The following is a 20,923-nucleotide window of genomic DNA, read 5'->3' as shown; positions in this document are numbered from 1 at the left end:
ATTGAAGGCAGAGGTTTGAGAGAGGGAGAAGTTAAAGATGAGCTGAGCAACTAGGTAAATGGTACTACAATGAGGAACACCGGGGATGGAGCAGGTTTATGTCTATCATCTTCTTCGAGACATTTGATCTGGTAGAGAGAAGACTACCCAGATCTGACATTCAGAAGGAACAGCCCAATCAGAAATTTAGAGTTGTAAGACAATGAGCTATAGTTCAAAACTGAGGCTATGAGAACAGAAAATGTGACTTAGGGAGATAGAGTAAAGTAAGAAGAAACACAAGACTTAAGCCGGAAGAACCACACTAGGTGGAGGATAAACCACCTGAGGATATCAGAAAGGAAGAACCAGAGAAAAATAAGGAAAACGAGAACGGTATAGTAGTAGCCTACAAGGTATGGAAAGAAAACACCTGCAAATTCCTCTAGAAAGTCACTACTAATCAGCCACCAATGGACAGTGAGGCTCAACCTTGCTGCATATGAGAATCACCTGAAGACATTATTAGAGATGCCCACCTTCCTGTCTCATACCTACTGTATCAGGTTCTCCCTAGACCTTGCTACCCAAAGTGTGGTCTGGAGACCAGCAGCATCAGCATCACTAGGGAGCTTGTTAGAAACACAGAATCTCAGGCTCCACCCCAGACCTGCTGGTTCTACAGTGATTGATTCCTTTGCACATTTACCCTTGAGAAGCACTGTCCAGAGTGAATCCCAGGAGTCTTCATTTGTTGAAGCTGCATTAGCAACCCTGATATGTACATGACTCTGATATGTATCCAGAGTTAAGAAACACTGGCCTGATGTATTGGACAACACAAAGCATTAATCTATAAAATTGTACCATGTTGAAGGAAACTAGAGCAATTAAATCAATTGGTAGATTGATTCCCATAGATCCTATATCTTACTTTCTCTTCCTTGACTTTCAACCTCTGACCTCTTCTGTAGCCATAATAAATTGCTCACACTGAACATTGCATAACCCAATTCTACCTGTTAGCATTGATGTTGGCATCTTCAGATCAGAATGTTTTCATCTCCATATAAGAAAGCCATGGGTCTCAGACAAAACATGCCCTGAGCTGGAACCATTGTCATTTAAAAGAGGAACGAAGATAACCCTGGTATCAGCCATCAGGCTAGTGAGTAAAGAGAATTAAGCAATAGAGAAACAGCTCACCTTCTTAAAGACCTAACTATGAGATGAACGTGTTAATCCTGAACGCAATTCAAGATGTAAGAAATAAGGAGGAAAAACTGCCTGTGAGGAATCAAAATAGATGCTACAATATCCATGTACTTTATTCATGTAAAAAGAAAATTCCCTTTGGCCCTTATTCTAATTAACAATTGTTCCCAAAAAAATACTTTATTCCAAAAGGCATATTGAACTAATCTACTGACATCTGGAAGGGAAACCCCACCTCAGGAGTACTTCTGCAACTTTACTGTGCACAGGAATCACCTGGGGATCTTGTTAAAATGCAGATCTGACTCTATAGGTTTGGGTGGAGCCTGAGAGTCTGGCAAACTGTAGGTGCTAGTGGGCGGCAAGCCCTAAAGAACTCCACTGCCACCTGCTGGCAACAATTCACACTGCAAGCCCAGCCAGAAAAAAAATGAGTTGGCCTTCCTTGGGAATCAACAATATGACAAACTACATATGAGAATCACATGCTGCTTTTCCTTTGCTTTACCCAAGGTTTTAGTGGCATCTTTAAACTCTGCTTCTGGACTTTATTTGCCTCTTTCATTCTTCATCTCAAGATCATGCTTGGGTATAGGCAGTTTGGGGGCAGCAAAGGACAAGGGAAGCCAACTGCAAAGGATGAATTGGTAGGCACTGAACAGGCAGGATGACAGGAGGTAAAAGCTTTTCTTTTGAGATTTGCTACTGAGCCAAGGTACAAACAGGTGCCCTGATTCTAGATGTAGCAAAGTCAGCCAGTCCCAGATGGGTCCCTCTCGTCTCCTACTTCCCTGGTTTTGATTGCCATGTAACACTGCAAGATAATAAAACACATTCTCAGGTATAACTTTTCTCATAATCACAGTTCTGCTGTAGCACTCAGCCATAAATATTTCTCATCAATTCTTCTGCTCAAAACTTTGTCAACTCATGTTCATTTATTGCTTTCCTCTTTAAAACGATGTTTTTAAACTAGCAACAACCCTCTCCACCTACAGAGCTTCTCCTCCAGCCCCATGGCAACAATGCACCGTAGAGAATGTGGGTGGTTGTGTGCAGATCAGAGAGGTGCAGGCCTGTCTGGCTGCTGCTCCCCACCCCCGACGGGCAGTGCCCCAGTGTTCTCTTGGATGCACCAGCCTTAGAAATTTCCAACTTTACTCTCTCTTTTTTTTTTTTTCTTTTGAGACGGAGCCTTGCTCTGTCTCCCAGGCTGGAGTGCAGTGGTGCGATCTTGGCTCACTGCAAGCTCCACGCCCCGGGTTCACGCCATTCTCCTGCCTCGGCTTCCCGAGTAGCTGGGACTACAGGCGCCCGCCACCACGCCCGGCTAATTTTTTGTATTTTTAGTAGAGATGGGGTTTCACCGTGTTAGCCAGGATGGTCTTGATCTCCTGACTTTGTGATCCACCCACCTTGACCTCCCAAAGTGCTAGGATTACAGGCATGAGCCACCACGCCCGGCCTTCTTTTTTTTTCCCCCGTATGGAGATCTGTTTTGAAACATTTTTGTCTTCTAAACTGCAACTGTTAAATAATTTATTTTTCACTTTTTACTAATCAAAAGGATCTATAGCTCCCAATAAGAGCCTCTTATCAGCATTGAATAGTCAGTTTTATCATACTGAGATGATATCATTCCTGTCTACAGCAAAGAAAACACTAATTTCCATTAGCCTGTGTGGGTTTTCACTAGTTCCTTTTGATGTTTGAAAGGGTGAAAAGAGCTTGCAGCCCATCCATCCCTTTACCTCTCTTATAACCTTCATAGTGATCCACAGAGATCCAGAGATCCTAAGCCAGAATAACTATCCTAGTCTTCATCACAACTAAAAGAAAGAAAGAAAAATCTCTAAGATAGCTACAAACAAGGACTGACACCCTATACATATATGTGGATAATTTCTTTGGTTGCCTCGTCCAGGGAAATGAAGGAGAATATTGATATCAATTTCTTATTCTATAATTCCTGCCCTCCCTCACTGCTGGCCTTGCAGATCTCTCACACCTTATAAAAATCCAACACTTGTTTCTAAAAAGTTAGGGTGAGAGCAAAAAGCCACACACTCTTGAGACTCAGTCTTGATGAATTCTCACAACGAGGAGTCTGCACTTAGAAGATCTGAGCCTAGGCAACCATTGACAGCCTTCCCAAGCTTGGCTAGGACGTCGCTGCTTCTGAAACCCATAACTGTGGCAGATACGTAGAGTTTTAAATGGTTATGGAAATAAGGACTAGCCCAAGTGTCCAAGACCCCGGTGCTCAGGGAAACCCCTGTGGGATGTAAATAAATATACCCTGCATCTTACTACCTTTTTTTCCATTTCTTTTCATTTCTCAGGGGGCTCTGACGGAGCAGGAGGAACAAGAGGATGCCCAGGTAAATGCAGTGAGAGATCATGAGAATCATAGTCTTTTTCCATTCCGCAGACTGCAAAATTGACTTGTCGTTTTTAATTGATGGGAGCACCAGCATTGGCAAACGGCGATTCCGAATCCAGAAGCAGCTCCTGGCTGGTGTTGCCCAAGCTCTTGACATTGGCCCTGCCGGTCCATTGATGGGTGTTGTCCAGTATGGGTAAGTGCAGTTAATGTTCTGAATCCAGAAAGGAAGTCATGCCATGTGCTTAATTTTATGCCACAAATATTACCAACATGTTCTTGAGCACAGATTTGTTCTCTTCCCTAATGTAAATGTAAATGAAAAAAACTGAAGCAATCCAGATGCCATTTAAGAAATCTGTGGCTTCCTGAAGGAAAGGACAGATTAAAAAACACTTGTAACTAGATGGCATTTGCACTCAAGAGTATTTATTTGTCTGGAAAATAGGAGAGATGGGTGTGAGTGTTAACTCAGCCACTAACAAGCTGTGTGGCCTTGGGCTAGGCCTTCACCTCTCCGATTGTCAGTTTCCTCATCTGTAAATCAAGAAGGTTGGATCTGCTTTCAACCTTGACTATTAGAGCATTTGTTTGAGGGACTCCACCCTGTGCTACAACCTATCCACCTATAGGTTAGACACCTAGAGAACATGGTGCTTTAGGTTGTATCTTCTCTTTTCTCCAAATAACCTTAGGCCCCTGCACTGGTAATGGAAAAACCCACCAGGCAATGGGGAAGAATGGGTGGGAAGAGAGATGGCCCCCGTCAGTCAGCTGAGCACCTAGATGACTTTCCCCAACCTGTTCTATTATTTTACTTAGGGTAGAAATTGAGGGCTCATGTTGACACCAGTCTCAGTCTTTTATTTGACGGGAATAAATCACTCTTATTTCAGCTATGAATAGGTTTGTCACTGAAACAGATATACAGATATTGATAATAAACAATCAAAAGAAAAAGCGTGCATAATCTTAAATTTATACACACATCTTAAATAGGTAGCCTTTTGACCAAGAATCATTGAGGGCAGGATGGGTATCATGCCTCCTACAAAGGACCAGTGGGTTTGGAAGGGGCAATGGAAGTGGAAACCATCATAACCTTTGGTGCCTATTGCTCAGAAGCTGTGGTCACAACTTACCCTCCTGAAAAGAAAAACTATCCATACCTGACAATACCTACGGGGTCTCCAGCGCCTTCAGAGGTTTCATTTTAACCAAGGTTGTTCTATCAAAGAGACTAGAATATTTATTTTTGAGTTGTCAAGAGAAATAAATAAAAATGCTTTATTTTCATAAGAATCTACAACATTTGTGTTTTTAGAATTTAATTCCAATTACCCATTTAGTACTACCTTCTATTCCTGTCAGGAAAAATTAGTAGATGAGTTAACTGGGACTTGTATGTAATCAGACTCAATTAGATAAAAATAACCAATGGCTCCAGATATCACCTCTCAATGTCAGGTGATCTATCTTGAAGTTTTTGAATTGAAATAAGAAAAGTGGGATTTGGGGGAGTATTTTTGGTTTCAAAATGCCAGCCCATTTTCATTCCTGTGTTACTTTTTACAGACAGCCAATGGATGGCAGGTTTTACTAGAGAGGAAACGTAAGCGTTTTAACGCCAGATGTCCTTAGTCAATTTTACTGGGGGCCTCAAAGCTTGGTGTGTTATCTTGCATTAAAAATGGCTGCTTTAAAAGCTTGTATATACCAAGGTTTATAGTATAATATGATAATAAGGTGATAAATATGTCAGGGAAAAGAAAAATGGCATGAGAATAGTGTTGCTGATGAGAGCATGGATTAGAGAACAAATGTAGCAGGGAAGGAAGAAAAATAAAGACGCCTTCCCCCAAAACATTTTCCCCACATATTCCTAATGTGATCACCATTCACAAGCAAGAGTTAACCTCATGCTTTTCAATTTTACTTTCTAAAAAAATCCCTTGTGTCTGACTTTTTCCCAGGATTCTTATTAATTTGTAGCACTTAGGGAAATGTGTGTGTTTTCCACTGTTTTATGCTCACATAAGCTAATCCATCATCTTCACCCTCCCCCGGCAACAGGGTGGAGTGGAAAGCGCAATGAACCGCTGACAGGTGATCTGAATTCAGGCCTTAGCTCCTCTGTGTGACCTTAAGCCAGTCACTTAACCTCTCCTTGTAAGTGCTGCCATCTGTGTAGCACGAGGGTCAGACCAGATGATTCATCAGGGCTCTGCCAGCCCTGGCATCCTGTAATTCAGTGACCGGCTCTATATTCAGAAGACATCCAGTAAATGAATGTGGGACTAACAGACCAGATAGCTGCCTCTCCTTTCCTTGCAGTCTTAGGGTCCTGAGGAGGTGGGGTGATCAATGATGAATTGATGTGTTGCACAGAGGTGATACATCCATCCGTGGAACGTGGCAAACCAAATGAGAGGGCGGCCTGAGAAGGGTGTGATGAGGCTGAGGGGGAGACACATTTTTTCAGCAGAAACTGCTGTTGGTTTCACTTGTCCAGCTTCCTCTCCTGGGTGGTCCCCTTCAATCCCTGCTGTATGCGTAAGTGCATACAGAGGAAGGGAGTGGGGCATCCTGGTGATTTGGGTTCTCATCAGATTCTAACGCCCTCTTTCCTCCCCCTTAAAATCATCCCTGCGCTCTTGGACTTACAGCCTGAGGCCTTGAGAGCACCTGATTCTACTTCTTTGTGTTGTAGTGAGGAAATGAGGCCCTACAAAGAAATGGCCGCCTCATCAAGAACTAGCACTGAAAGGAGAGACTGAGGTTGAGAAGGACCTGGCCAAGGGAGGAGGGCTCCGGAGCTCAGAACTGCTCCTTCCCTCCCCTCTCCCCTCCGTTACCACTGCCCCTGGTCCACACAGCTTCCTGGAAGGTTCTCTCCCTGGGTTTTCCTTAGGAGAGCTGAGTCAGAATTTAGACTTTTAAATTTAGAACTTGAAAGACAAATTTAGAAGTTAAAAGACTCATACTAAATATTAACTGGAAAAAAGGTAAAGAAAAATATAAGACCTATAAAAATGATCTCATTTACAAAATGCAACACAACTTGACTCCTCAATCTCCTCAAAGACATTTTGGGTACAAGGAACAGAAAACCACTCCAGGTAGCCCAGGTGAAGGGAGATTCATGGAAAGGTGAGTGTTCACAGGAACGACGAGTCATTGGCCATCCCCTTCCCCACCTCTGCCTGCATCTCTACGCCTCTCTGCCTGTCCATTCTGATCTTCTCTCAGCAGGCCAGGATCCTCTGCCAGGCTCTTGGTTTCTGCTCCTCCATAACTTCACTTTGCACTGGCTGAGTTCCTACCTCTGGTCCGGGCCCAACAGAAATCTCAACCACCGTGGAACTGGGCAAGCACCCTCTCCCATGTTCCCCACCTGCAGGGCCCATAACCCACAATCATGTTATCCTGGCGGCAACCACAGCATTCCTACCACACTCATCACATGCCTCCAGGAATAGAGGCAGCTTCTGATGCAGAGTCAGAGAGGTTGACTGACTTTCCCAAGGACACGCAGCTAAATGCATGACTGGGGCAGAGGACAAATGTTAGTCTTGGGTTAATCCCTAAAATGTCAAACAAAATTGTCTTGAAAGCAGAGATTCCACTCATCTGCCAGGAAAATGTCTGATAATTGCTACTTTTCACCTCCTAAAGACTGAGACATTGTGTTTGGACAACAGGTCAAGGATCAAGCCCCTGTCTTGCACATGAATTCTAAGTTCAAATTATACAACCCAAAGGCTTATAATTGCACCTAATACCAACAGGAACACGGAAAGAGTCAATGAAAGAACAGTCAGGGCAAGCCATTAGGTGAACTCTAGTAACTAACACCTGGCGAAACACCTTGCATTTGAGCAGCAGCCCAGACCCACAGGTGCTAAATGTCTTCCAGACCACTACACTTTCAGGCTCCAAAAAATGGAACATAAGTGCACACATTCTTTGTAATCAACCCTAGGATATCAAAATTGGAAACAGTTGTGGGATGAAGGAAACTTGGTTTTTTCTTCATTTGAAAATCAAATAGACTTACCTTGCTTATGAGTCTATAATAGCTGTCCTGTGGTTTATCGAGTGGCTCTGAATTGGCTACATCTCCTTAGTCTTCTCACTTCTCAGCCCACCCAACTTCAGCTCCTGGACTGAAGACTCGTGATCATGCACTCAGCTGGGCAGAGCAGCTTCCATAGGTCAGCTGAGCCACCAAGTGCAGGAGAGTCAGAGTTGAGGGGAAGAAGCAAAATGCCATGTCCGGTATGTTAGGCAAAATAATGACCCGAAAGTTGTCAATGTCCAAATCCCTGGAACCAGTGAGTGTTTTACCTCACACAGCAGAAGGGACTTTGCAGATGTGGTTAAAGTTAACAACTCTGAGATGGGGGATTCTCCTGGGTTATAGGGATGGTGCAGTGTAGCCACACGAGTCCTTAGAAGTGGAGAACCTTTCCCAGCTATTGTCAGTCAAAGGGAGGTGTGACGATGGAAGCATAGTCGGAGAGATGTGGCATTGCTGGCTTTAAAGATGGAGGAAAGGGCCGTGAGCAAGAAGTGAAGGCATCCTCTAGAAGCTGGGAAACACCAGGAAACGTATTCTCCCTGGAGCCTCTAGAGAGGGGCACAGCTCTGCCCACACCTTGCTTTCAGCCGTGGAGACCCACGTCGGACTTGGGACCTCCAGAACTCTCAACTAAGTGTGTGTTGTTTGAGCCAGTAAGTTTAGGATCATTCGTTACAACAGCAGTAGGAAGCTAATACAACCAGCAACAAGGACCACCCTGTCTCATTCTCTGAGTCTGCAGCCAAAAAAAAGGGAGGGGGAGTGGGAGGGGCTGGGGCATGAAATGCAGCTGGGATGGGGGCTGGCAGAGGTGAATCACAGCACTCACCCTCGGACTTCAGAGCAGGAAGGGGCTGTCTGGGCCTTGACTTCACGTTGGCATTACCTGGGGAGCTTTTTAAAATGCTGATGCCTGGGTCCCGCCTCAGACCTATTAAACCAGAATCTGGCAAGGGGATGAGGCCCAGAAGTTGGTATTTTAATCTGTAATTCTCAAGATCTCAGAACAGCTCCCTGTCACCTGCCTGGCCTGATTTTCCAGGGCCTAGTGCCCCTTGCGAAGACCCCACCATGCCACTTCTTTCCTCTCTGAGAGATAGGAAGGTGAGGCCCACAAGCCACACTCCTCAGGAACAGAGTCTCAAGGCCAAGCAAGCCGTGAATACAATTTGCCCAAGAATCATAAGATTCTGAGGTTTCTCCTCTTTCTCCTATGCTTTTTCTTCCCTATCATGCAGGGCTCCTGGAGGCACATACAAACGACTGCGCTTGACTTCCACCCCTCCCCCTTCAGTTCTCCTCACACATCCACTGGCTTTATCTGGGGTCCCTGAGATCAGTCTCCCCCCAGAGAAGCAGACGGCCATCCTGATGCCCAGTAGAACCTCCTGGGAGCTCCTAGAACTCCAGACGCCCAGAACAAACTTCACATCAGTTAAATCAGATTTTCTGAGTGTGGAGCCCAGGTATCATTAGTTCTTCGAGTTCCCCAGCTGATTCTTTGCTGTGGCCAGATTAAAGGCCGGAATACTCCCATGGGCCTGTGCTGTCCCCAGCGAAGCCCAGTCCCCCAGTGCCCCCTGACCCCCTCCCAGTGGCCCGTCCAGAGGGCTGTGAGAGCTCCACCCTCCTCCCTTTCTCTGCCTTTCATTTCCCTTCTCTAGACTTCTTATTTATTTTCTTCCCTTCCTCTTATCACTGGAAGCCCCACTGCTGATTTCTATTATTGTTATTACTAAAGCATCCTCTAAGACATTGCTACTCCAAGTGTGATCCACAGTATCATCTGGGAGGCTGTGAGAAATGCAGAACCTCAGACCTCACTCGGGTTCTACAGAGTCAGACTCTACATTTTAACAAGATCCCCAGGTGATCAGATGCACATCTGAGCTTGGGAAGCTCTGTTGCCAAGATGCCCCACTTCCCCAGCACTCACGGAGCCCTGTGATGTGGTTGCAGATTAGCAGCTGGTGAGCCAGTTTGTTCGGGAGTGGCTCTCAGATCAGCAGATTGCACGTGATTCACATTTACTCCAGCAGGAAGAGGTTCATGCAGCTCAATTTTCTACCCTTTTTAGTAGACGAGTGGAATTCTCATAGTTATTGCAGGAAAAAAAAATACTCACTTAAAAATGAAATTTGATTATAAGACCCTGCTCCCCCTTTTCTGATGCTGGGAAATGTGGAAAAGACCAGTTCCCATTCATCGAGGGCTAGTTGTGCAAAGGCCCTCAGCAGATTGGCCCAGACCACTGCACCCTGGGCTGGTCATAGCTGCTCTAGCAGAGCTCATACTGTCTGGGGGGATGGGGGCAGAATGATTGTCCATCTGAGCCAGGTAATACCCTCAAGGGACAAGTCTGCAGCCCCTGGCGTGTGACCTGAAACATCCTCCTGATCTTACAGGCATGGTCCATCTCATTGACTAAGTCCATAAAGCATCACATATTAGCTAGTAAAACAATCAAAAGGCTAAATAGTTATGTTATTTGACTGTAACCTTAAGTTGATGCCTTGTTTGAGAAAATAGTTCAGAAAAGTTCTTCTTGGAGGGAATTATGATTCGTTACTATTTCTCTACTGGCATAAAAATCCATTTGAGAGACTCATTCCTTGTGACTCAGTTTGTCACGGGGTAAACCAGTAGACCCCGGGGCTGAAACAAAATAGATGCTTTCGGACTGAAAGGGCCTCAGAAGGCTTCTAGAATCCAGAGCTTTACAAACCTTCCTGAGAATAAGAATCACCTGGATCTCCCAGCCCTGTGGATTTTCTTTCAAGGAGAGGACTGGTAACCTATATAGTTTAATAGTGCTTTAGGTGAGTTTTATCATCAGGTAGGTCTGGAAACACTGATGATCCATCCAATTTCCCTGTCCGTAGCCCTCAAGCCTTCCTAAGAATCAAACACCTGTGCCCGTTTCTGACAGGTGTGTGTTTGCTTCTTAAACCCTTGTAGGGTAGCCATTTAGTATTACACAAATTCCTCCTTTCTAGGCACAGCCAACTTCTGGCTCCCTATCATTCCTTTCATTGATCCTAGGTCTTCCTCCAAACACAGAACAATCTAAATTTTTTCTTTCAGCTATCAACCTCTACATTTTCTTATTTTCAAAGGAAATCTTTGATATTCCCTAGAAAAATATTTTGTGTTTGCATGTAATAAGAACCTGTAATAAAATTACAAATTAAAAGATTGTTTGTGTAAAAACTTAGTGGCATACTTCTTTGAACTTTTAAAATAGTCTCCAAATCTGAAGAGTAACCAGGCTAATCAGGCCATCAGCCTATATATCTGGGAAAAGGACACATATACTCTGGTCCTGAGACCTGTCACGGACTGCAGATTAATGATTTATTATTCATTATTATGATTAGAGTACAATTTAACACACATTTATTAAGTGTTTGCCATGTACTGAGCCCTCGGTCATTTGTGGAGGATCTGATGAAAAATTCATCTAAGTGGTTTGCCTTTAATTCCCTTGGTGGATGGGTTTCATGCCTTTGCCCTTAATTGTAATTGTAATTTGCCCTAATTGTAATTTTAGCAATCAGAAAGGGTTTCAGAGGTCCTCTGATGCAACCTTTCATTCTATTTAAATAAATAAATGTGATAAGAGGTTCTGTTCTTTAGGACCTCACAATCCAGCCAGGGAGGCAATATCTTTAAAAGAAATACCATTTAAAACATTAGAAGCAGCTATTCGTTCATTATATGAGTAGCTCATCTGTATGCTTCTGAAGACGGATTCATCATCTGGGATGTAATAAAAGCAAGGGGTGGTCAATGTGGAGCTCAGAGGTAGAGTGTTCACTTCCACCGGGGATGAACAGAGAGAAGAAAGAACATTTGAGCGTCCTTTCTCCCATTTGTTTATTCCGTAATTACCTATTTATTACCTCCTGGATGCTAAGCACTAGGGATTGGAAGCTAGGACAAAGTGCTTGTTCTCAATAGGTTACAGTCGATCCTCATGATCTCTGGATTCTGTATTTGCAAATTTGCCTACTCCTTAAAATTTAAATTTATTTGTACCCTCAAATTTGTAACTCCAGGAACTTTTGCAGTCATTTATTGGATATGTATATAAGTGGGGGAAAAAAATGGAGTCACCTGATGCACATCTTCCCAGCTAAGGTCAAACCACACTCTGCCTTTATTTTATTTATTTTATTTTATTTTATTATTTTATTTTATTTTTTGCGACAGAGTTTCACTCTTGTTGCCCAGGCTGGATCTTGTTGCCCTGGCGTGATCTTGGCTCACTGTAACCTCCGCTTCCTGGGTTCAAGCGATTCTCCTGTCTTAGCCTCCCGAGTAGCTGGGATTACAGGCACGTGCCACCACGCCCGGATAATTTTTTTGTATTTTTAGTACAGACGGGGTTTCATCATATTGATCAGGCTGGTCTCAAACTCCTGACCTCAGGTGATCCACCCGCCTCGGCCTCCCAAAGTGCTGGGATTACAGACATGAGCCACCGCGCCCAGCCCACTAGGCCTTCTTGTTTCAACTGTCTTCAAGTGTCCTTTTTGCAGTCTTTTTAGTGCCACATTTTTTGCATTTTTGTGCTTGTCTTTGGTGATTTTGCTATTTAAAATGGACTCCAAATGTAGTGCTAAAATGCTATCTAGCTTTCTTAAGTGCAAGAAGTTGGTTTGTGGCTTGCAGAGAAAACAAGTGTATTCAATTAGCTTTGTTCAGACATGAGTGACAGTGCTATTGGTTGTGAGTTCAATGTTAATGAATCAATAATTTGGTACATTCAGAAAAAGAAGAGGAAATTTGCTAGTCTGTATATAAGTCCACTCCAGAAAGTACTGAAATAACATCTAAAGGGTGTGATGAAGCTATGGAAAAGAGGCTAAATTTACGAATTCATGAGATGATGACTGATTTAAAAAAAAAAAACAAAAACATAATGGACAGCATTGTTGTAAGGCTAAAAGTCAAAGAAATTTATGGTCATGTTATCCAAATTCAGGAAAATGGTAAACCCTTCTCAGCAAATATCTTGTTATAAAGATATACTGCATATAATTAATTATTTGTAAGAAGCATATATTAAATTCAATGTCTTCAAAGAAAAACACATGTAAAACAAGGTTATGTATTGTTCTGTTGATGACAATGTTGTGACCAGAGGCTCCCAGGAACCAAACCTTGTATTTCCGTTGTGAGGAATGGCTCAGTACTTGCGAATTCGGTGCTCATGGCAACTGCAACTTTATAGAACATAACTGCCAAGAATAACAAGACTCAGCTGTGTATGTGGTCTAAGAAAGAGACAGGGAATCGACAATTGCTCTGCAAAGTGATCAACATCAAGACAGCACCTTAATGATCAATATTCAGAATATCATGAACATGACTAAATGAAGAGGTTCAACATTAAATACTTTTTTCTGTAAAAACGTTTTTTTTTTTTTTAGTTTGTTTGTTTGTTTTTGTTTGTTTGCCCAGGCTGATCTCCGACTCCTGGGCTCATGGGATCCTCCTGTCTTGGCCTCTCAAAGTGCTAGGATTACAGGTGTGAGCCACCATGCCTGGCCTGTAAAAACTTTTGAAAGGAACCTTTATATTTTTGCTTTTTAAAGTATGTGTCGATGAGCAACATTTAATTTGTGATTGGATACTATTTCTTGACAGTCACCAGACACCCTCAGGAAATCGTGCAAAGTGAGAAAATCTAGCCCACAAATCATTTTCAAATGTAATTCAGTTTTTATACATTAAAAATTTCACTATTAATGATTTACATTATAATTAATGTAAAAAGTTTATAAATGTTATGTTTGATAGGCAATTACGCATTTATTATTGTCAGTGTCAATTTTGCAATTTTTCATTTTGTAGCCAATTTTTTTTTGTTGTTTCAACCCTTTTTTTTTTTTTTTTGGCTCTAAAATGTTGATAACCCTTGGTCACCAGGGGAAGATCCAGACTTTAAGGACTCTGAAGCTTATACAGTTTGGGGGCCTCTTAAGACAAAGATCACAAAATCACAAATACTGTACACAATTAGACCTCTTGGAAGAGGCATTATAACTTCTTAATCTGCTTCTGTGAAACACTTAGAGCCAATTGGATAAAATATCCACCGCAGAAGCTGCCCTGGTTAAGACCAGGTAGGAGACTCTGGCAATATTCAGGAAAGAGATGAAAGCCCAAACTTGGGGATGGAAAGGATGGGAGAAATATGAGAGATATTTAGAGGTAGGTCTGACAAGACGTGGTATTTGATGAGGAGAGTGTCAGGAACGCACACTGCTGGATGACTGAGTGAGTCAGAGAGGAAGGCAGATGGGGAGATGGGTGGTTGGGTGGATCAGGCTTGGAAGATAAATGACTTCAGGTTTGGAAGTATCTATGGAAGCCATTTTATGTATGTGTGAGGTTCAAGAAAGGGGACCAACCAGGGCACAGACAGCTTTTGGCCCATGAATGGTCTCTGAGTCCTGGGAGTTGATGAAATCTCCCAGGGACGTGCATAAGCTAAGAAGAGATGCATGATGGGGCTAGCACCCTAGGGAACACCAAAGTGTAGAGGTTGAGAGATGCACAGAAATAGAACAAAGAAATGTTCATCCTGTTAAATGAGTACCTGTAGGCGCCACATATTATGCAAGGTGTTGGTTAGAGAAAAGCTGAGTCAGGCAGAGAGGTTGTCAGCTGGGGCTGGGGGTAAGGGAGACAGGGTCGCTGAGCTTGGAGGGTGGGCACGATTGGGGCTTTCCAGATGAGGGAAGAAGTGAGCAAATGCACGAAGCTAGAAAAGTGGGAAAGGGTGAACAGTTCATTTTGATTAGAATATGGAACATCCTGAAAAAGAGAGGGAAAGAGAGAAAAAGAAAGAGAACATCCTTAACATGATAGTTGGAAATTAAATGATGGATGCTTTGAAAGCCAAAATACCAGGTTTAGCAATGAGAACTTCTGATGATTTTCAAGCAGGGGAATTTTGCGGGCAGGACTGAGGACCGAAGGGTCCTCTAGCAGATGGCCACAGAACTAATACTGCAGAGACCAGCACAGGGATTCTTAGAGGCAGCCAGAAGCATGGGGGCTGGCACTCCTGGTGTCACAGTAGACATATAGGGGAGGGAATAAAAGCGATTGAGTGTATATAGAGGAATGGCCAGGACCCGAGGGATGGGAGCTAATGGGCTCTATAAGTAAAAGTGTACATAGCATTTACTGAAATTGCTTTGTAAAAATATAAACCCAGCCAGGGGCAGTGGCTTATGCCTGTAATCCCAGCACTTTGGGAGGCCAAGGCAGATGGATCACGAGGTCAGGAGTTCGAGACCAGCCTGGCCAACATGGTAAAACCCCATCTCTATTAAAAATACAAAAAAAAAAAAAAAAAAAAAAAAAACCAATTAGCCAAGCATGGTGGCAGGCACATGTAATCCCAGCTACTCCAGAGGCTGAGGCAGGAGAATTGCTTAAACCTGGGAGGCAGAGGTTGCAGCGAACCAAGATTGAGCCACTGCACTCTAGCCTGAGCGACAGAGCAAGACTCCATCTCGAAAATAAATAAATAAATAAAAATTAAAAAAAAAAAAACCCATAAGCCCTAGAACCTGAGGGGAAAAATACAGAGTGAAAGTCACAGTGCTGCTCCTCTGTGTGACTCTTCCTCCCAGAATTTGTGACTTCAGCCTCAGATCAAGACACTTCACACTGTAGGTTGATAGGAAGGCCACGCCCAGCTCAACACCCATATTTCCCCATTCTGCTGATTGCTGTGTTGTTGTTTCTGTTTAGTTTCAACCATAGAACTTGGTTTTCTTCTGGTGAAATTTCATCTGTTTGGGTTTTGCCCCAGTGCCCCACTTTGGTTAAACTTGTTTTACATTTTCTGTCTTCCCTGGAGGTGGCTGCTCTTTCTGTTTTTCATCTCTTGCCTTGTAGATAAGCCACCTTCTGGGTATAACGTAGATCATTTTGAGACAGAGAGGAGTTTGAAGAACAGGGATGGAGGAAAGGAAGGAGGGAGGCAGAGTCTTTCTCCTCTCTCCCAGGTCCCGGTGACTGGTTTCCTCGTGACTGCACCACTTGTCCCGGTCCCCAAGGACTCACTAAGAATCCACCCATGGTCAGCCACCTCGAGGTTCCCACCTGAAACTGCCCACATCCGCTTCTTCCTGCATCCACTTCTGGTGTTTGTAGAAAGGCTACTTTAAAAAGTTTTCTTGGCCAGGCATGGTGGCTCACACCTATAATCTTGGCACTTTGGGAGGCCAAAGCAGGGCAATAAGCTGCTTGAGTTCAAGAGTTTAAGACCAGCCAGGGGCAACACAGCAAGACCTTGTCTTTACAAAAAATGAAAAAATTTGCTGGGCATGGTGGCGTGCACCTGTGGTCTCACCTACTTGGGAGGCTAAGGTGGGAGGATTGCTTGAGCCCAGGAAGTTGAGGCTGCAGTGAGCCAAGATGGGGCCACTGCACTCCAGGCTGAGCAAAAGAACGAAACCCTGTCTCTGAAAAAAAAAAAAAAAAAAAAAAAAAAAAAAAGTCTTCTCCTTCTTGAAAACTTAGTAACCTCTATGGCCAGGCACGGTGGCTCATGCCTGTAATTCCAGCACTTTGGGAGGCCGAGGTAGGCAAATCACCTGAGGTCAGGAGTTGGAGACCAGCCTGGCCAACATGGCAAAACCTTGTCTCTACTAAAAATACAAAAATTAGCTGGGTGTGGTGATGCGCACCTGTAGTCCCAGCTACTTGGGAGACTGAGTCAGAAGAATGGCTTGAATCCAGGAGGTGGAGGTTTCAGTGAGCAAAGATCATGCCAGTAAGATCATGCCAGTGCACTCCAGCCTGGGAGACAGAACGAGACTCCATCTAAAAAAAAAAAAAGAAAAAAAAAATGGCCAGGGACAGTGGCTCATGCCTATAATCCCAGCACTTTGGGAGGCCGAGGTGGGTGGATCATGAGGTCAGGAGTTCAAGACCAGCCTAGCCAAGATGGTGAAACCCTGTCTCTACTAATAAACTACAAAAATTAGCCAGGCACGGTGGCAGGTGCCTGTAATCCCAGCTACTCGGGAGGCTGAGGCAGGAGAATCGCTTGAACTTGGGTGGCAGAGGTTACAGTGAGCCAAGATCATGCCACTGCACTTCAGTCTGGGTGACAGAATGAGACTCCATGTCAAAAAAAAGAAAAGAAAGAAAGAGGCGGGGCACGGTGCCTCACGCCTGTAATCCCAGCACTTTGGGAGGCCGAGGTGGGCGGATCACGAGGTTGGGAGATCGAAACCATCCTGGCTAACACGGTGAAACCCCGTCTCTACTAAAAATACAAAAAGTTAGCCGGGCATGGTGGCGGGTGGCTGTAGTCTCAGCTACTCAGGAGGCTGAGGCAGGAGAATGGCATGAACCCGGGAGGCAGAGCCGAGATCGAGCCACTGCACTCCAGCCTGGGAGACAGAGCGAGACTCTGTCACAAAAGAAGGAAGGAAGGAAGGAAAGAAGGAAGGGAGGAAGGGAGGGAGGGAGGGAGGGAGGAAGGAAGGAGAAAACAGTAACCTCTAGCCTGGACTGACTACATAGTGTGCAGGGCAGCTTGTTCAAAAATGATGAAGAATTTCAAGGCAGCAGCAGCAGAGCGTTACACCAAGCATGGGCCTGTCTGACTGAGGCTCTTCTGGAGCGTGGAGCCCTGTGTTGCTGCGCGGGTCTCGCGCCCACGAAGTCAACACCGCCTGTGGCTGAGTGTCAGCGCTTTGGGAGTTGTGATCTCACACTTCATCTTGGGTGCGATGCACACACACCCACCCTCCTGCACGCCTCCACACCCTACACTCAGCCGCTTCGTGGGGATTCGTTTCTAGAGAGGGATTCTCATTGTGTTTTTCCGCTGAATTCACTCCAACTCCTCCCCAGTTCATCTTTTTCAGTCTTCAGCCAAATAGATGTTGACCTTCTAGATGAGTTTTGAGTATTGTCACCCAGTTGCAGGATGAGAAAGATAGAGAGGTCTCCTTGGTACCACTATTCACGTGCAATTCCAGTGCTAAGGGTAACCCAGGGAGTGGCTGACAGCCGCGAGATTCTCTTTCTGGAGAGGAGGGTCTGGGGTAGGCTGAGAACGCTGAGCGCTCCACAGATGGGATCCTGACATTTGCAAAATCCCACTTGACGACAGTCCCGTTCATTAGCAACATGGGTGTTATAATGATGTTTTCATCTACATGAGGAATCTGAAGCCCAGAGAAGTTGTCTCTTCAAGATCACACAGCCAGGAAATGGCACAGGCAACACACGCCTTCTGAGCCTTGAAATAGCCTCCTTTTCTCTACACACACCAGTCCACAATGGGACATTTTACAAGCCATAGCAGAAGGCTTCGAAGCAGCTTCTATTTGTATATGAAAGAATCAACCATGATCTCTGCCTTCCCCCAAAGGTAATAACTTTCTAGCTAATTTGTATTTCTTGTTCTGACTCTTCAGAGACAACCCTGCTACCCACTTTAACCTCAAGACACACATGAATTCTCGAGACCTGAAGACAGCCATAGAGAAAATCACCCAGAGAGGAGGACTTTCCAATGTAGGTATGTGATCCCGATTCAAATTCTACTGTCTTGCTACCATCGTTCTCTTTCTACGTGATTGTCTTCTAACCACTGTATATAAAAGGAAGAAAATAATAATGATAATCCATCAAGAAATAACTTCTGGTCAGGCGTGGTGGTTCACACCTGTTATCCCAGCACTTTGGGAGGTTGAAGCTAGCAGATCACTTGAGGTCAGGAGTTCGAGATCAGCCTGGCCAACATGGTGAAACCCTCTCTCTACTAAAAATACAAAAATTAGCTGGGTGTGGTGGCGTGCACCTGTAATCCCAGCTACTCGGGAGGCTGAGGTGGGAGAATCACTTGAAGAGGCAGAGGTTGCAGTAAGCCAAGATGGCGCCACTGTACTCCAGCCTGGGTGACAGAGTGAGACTCCATCTCAAAAAAAAAAAGAAAAAGAAATGACTCCTGCAACATCTGTATCTTTTCTAAAGTTATCATGGCTTCAGAGGACAAGAATCTTTCACACACACACACACCCTGAACAGTCCCAGCATGCTTGGTTTGCAGGAAGGGGTAGCGTTACTCAGGGCAAGCACGTCTGCTGTCCTGACTATTTTTTTATTGGCCTACAAGTCATCGGCTGTTTCATGAAATTTTGTGACCAGTTAAGGAAGCCCCTCGGTGCCCCTTGAGAATCTTGTTCTGATCAACTACTGATGATTGTGCAAAGAGAAACATGTTCCCTGTTTCAAGCTGAGTCTCCCATGATATCTGAGCCTTTGGGGGCTCACCAGAAATCCAAGGTCTAGTCCTCAGTGGGGCATGTCCAGAAACTCCATTTTATGTTTATACAGAGGTGATTGGGCATTGGGAAACAATTTCACACTAATCAAGCTCAAAGACTGTCAAAGAGCCCGTGCCAGTGTATTCATTTGTAAATGAAAGATTGGCTTTGGGGACGCTGGAGGGAGACTGATTGTCCACCTCTCGGGGAAAGTGTTCCTGTCATCAAAATCCAAAGAAATGGAGACATGAGCCACAGTTGCTTGGCTTAGAGTACATGCAGGGAATTGAGCTGTCTTTGAGGGAGCATCCTCAGAGTTACAGTACATCTGATTAATGATTTCCCTTCCCACTTCAGTGTATGTCTCTGTAGTGACCAGAACATTAGTATCTAGCACATACAGAGCTTTTCACCTTTGAACGATGCTAAATAAACACTAGCCAAGTCACTCTCCATGCCCCCAAAGCAGTATTACCTTCATCACACACATGACAGAGTTGATTTCTGATTTGTTTCTAACTTAATGCTTACATTAGTAAAATCCCAGTGAGACAAACATCAGAAGGCACTCTCATTCCTTGATGAGATTAGCAATGGGTCTCAATCCAATCAGCATACCTTTTTCAGTGGACGACATGTTCTGACTCTGCCTCTGTATTGTCCAGAGTTTGGGTTCTGAGAACAGAATCCATTCAACTGATTCCAATGGAAAGGTATTTATTTCAGGATATTAAGTAGTTTGGAGAATCACTGTAAGAACTGAAGAAGCAGACTGTAGGAGATGATGTCTGAAGGCTTCCTGCAGAAGTAGGACCTCCAAGGGAGCTGCTCCTTCTTCCAAGATTAGGAAATCACTTTCTGAATTCTGCCACGGCAGCCTCTTCAGAAACCTGCTTTGTCCAGGAAGCCAGCACGATCAAGAGATCAGGAAGCTTCTTCTAGAGCTGCCAGCTCCAGAACCATGCCCTCCCTGCACCACTCACACCCACAACATGGATCTCCACACCCTGCCACCCCACACCACTGACTGAAGCTAGCAAGCAAGCCCAGGCACCTCTGCGGACAGTATCCCAGAGAAGTCAGATACTAAAGATATTTGTCAGCAGAAATATAAACAAAAGTACAGCCTCTGCCTCACTTTTATCTTCTAAATCTCATGCAAGTGCATCAATTCATGGAACTAAAACGAAGCTAAAGCCCTAGCTGCAAGGAAGTCTGGAAAATGTAGTTTTCTAATTTCCAACCTCTATTTTCAAGACCCACTGGAAGGCAGATGGAGTGTGTGTTGAGCACTATACACCGTGGCCTCGGGATATAAGGTTAGGTGGGGTTGAGGGGATCTTCTCATGGCGTCTTGTGCTCTGCCTATAGGTGCCTAATATTAGGGCAGAGAGGACTTCTGGGTGGTTTGTGCCTTGGGAAAAATTGTCCATTGGCTATAAAAGCAATGCTTAGCAGCCAGGGTTTCCCCTTAGCAACGGGGTTCTGTGCAGCCAGTTCACATGGGTTTTACAAGACATTTCTGCAGCATCTGTATATGTAACCATTTGATGCTTTCATTTGACAAGTAAGATAATACCAGCTAGTGGAGACAGGATGCTGGCCAAAATCAGAAATGCACTGAGTATAATACTACTAATCCTAAAGCCTAAAGAAGGTGCTTCTTAAATGTATGGAGCTTGAGGACTCCTTTGAGGATTCCATGAAAGCTATGGCCCTTCTATCCAGACAGATACTTATATACACGAAACACTGTGTATAATTTCAAGTGCCCTGGGGTTCACAGAGCCCAGGTTAAGAGCTCTGCCTGCTGTATACAGCCATGCTGACTCTAGGGTGAACAGTCATCCCAGTTTTCCCAGAAGAACCTGGGGTTTTCAGTGCTAAAACTGGGAAAGTCCTGGCAAACTGAGACAACTGCTCATTGTCTAGTTGACTCTGAAAATTTCCTGA

At 44.3% G+C, this 20,923-nt stretch overlaps 1 protein-coding gene across 6 annotated transcripts in view; it reads left to right on the top strand.

The window, feature by feature from the left end:
* The window catches only part of VIT (vitrin), a 128,208-nt gene that overhangs the window by 96,580 nt on the left and 10,705 nt on the right, over positions 1-20,923 (top strand). For all 6 annotated transcript variants that reach the window (XM_045369503.3, XM_005576140.5, XM_045369502.3 and 3 more), the window contains 2 exons: positions 3,626-3,773; positions 18,119-18,222. In XM_045369503.3, coding sequence (XP_045225438.2) covers positions 3,626-3,773; positions 18,119-18,222 — 252 coding nt within the window. The remainder of the gene's footprint in view (positions 1-3,625; positions 3,774-18,118; positions 18,223-20,923) is intronic.

The sequence above is a fragment of the Macaca fascicularis genome, chromosome 13 (genome assembly GCF_037993035.2).
Source record: "Macaca fascicularis isolate 582-1 chromosome 13, T2T-MFA8v1.1".
Classification (NCBI taxonomy): Eukaryota; Metazoa; Chordata; class Mammalia; order Primates; family Cercopithecidae; genus Macaca; species Macaca fascicularis.
Note: the sequence above shows the minus strand (reverse complement) of the source record. Positions and strands in the feature narration are given on the sequence as shown.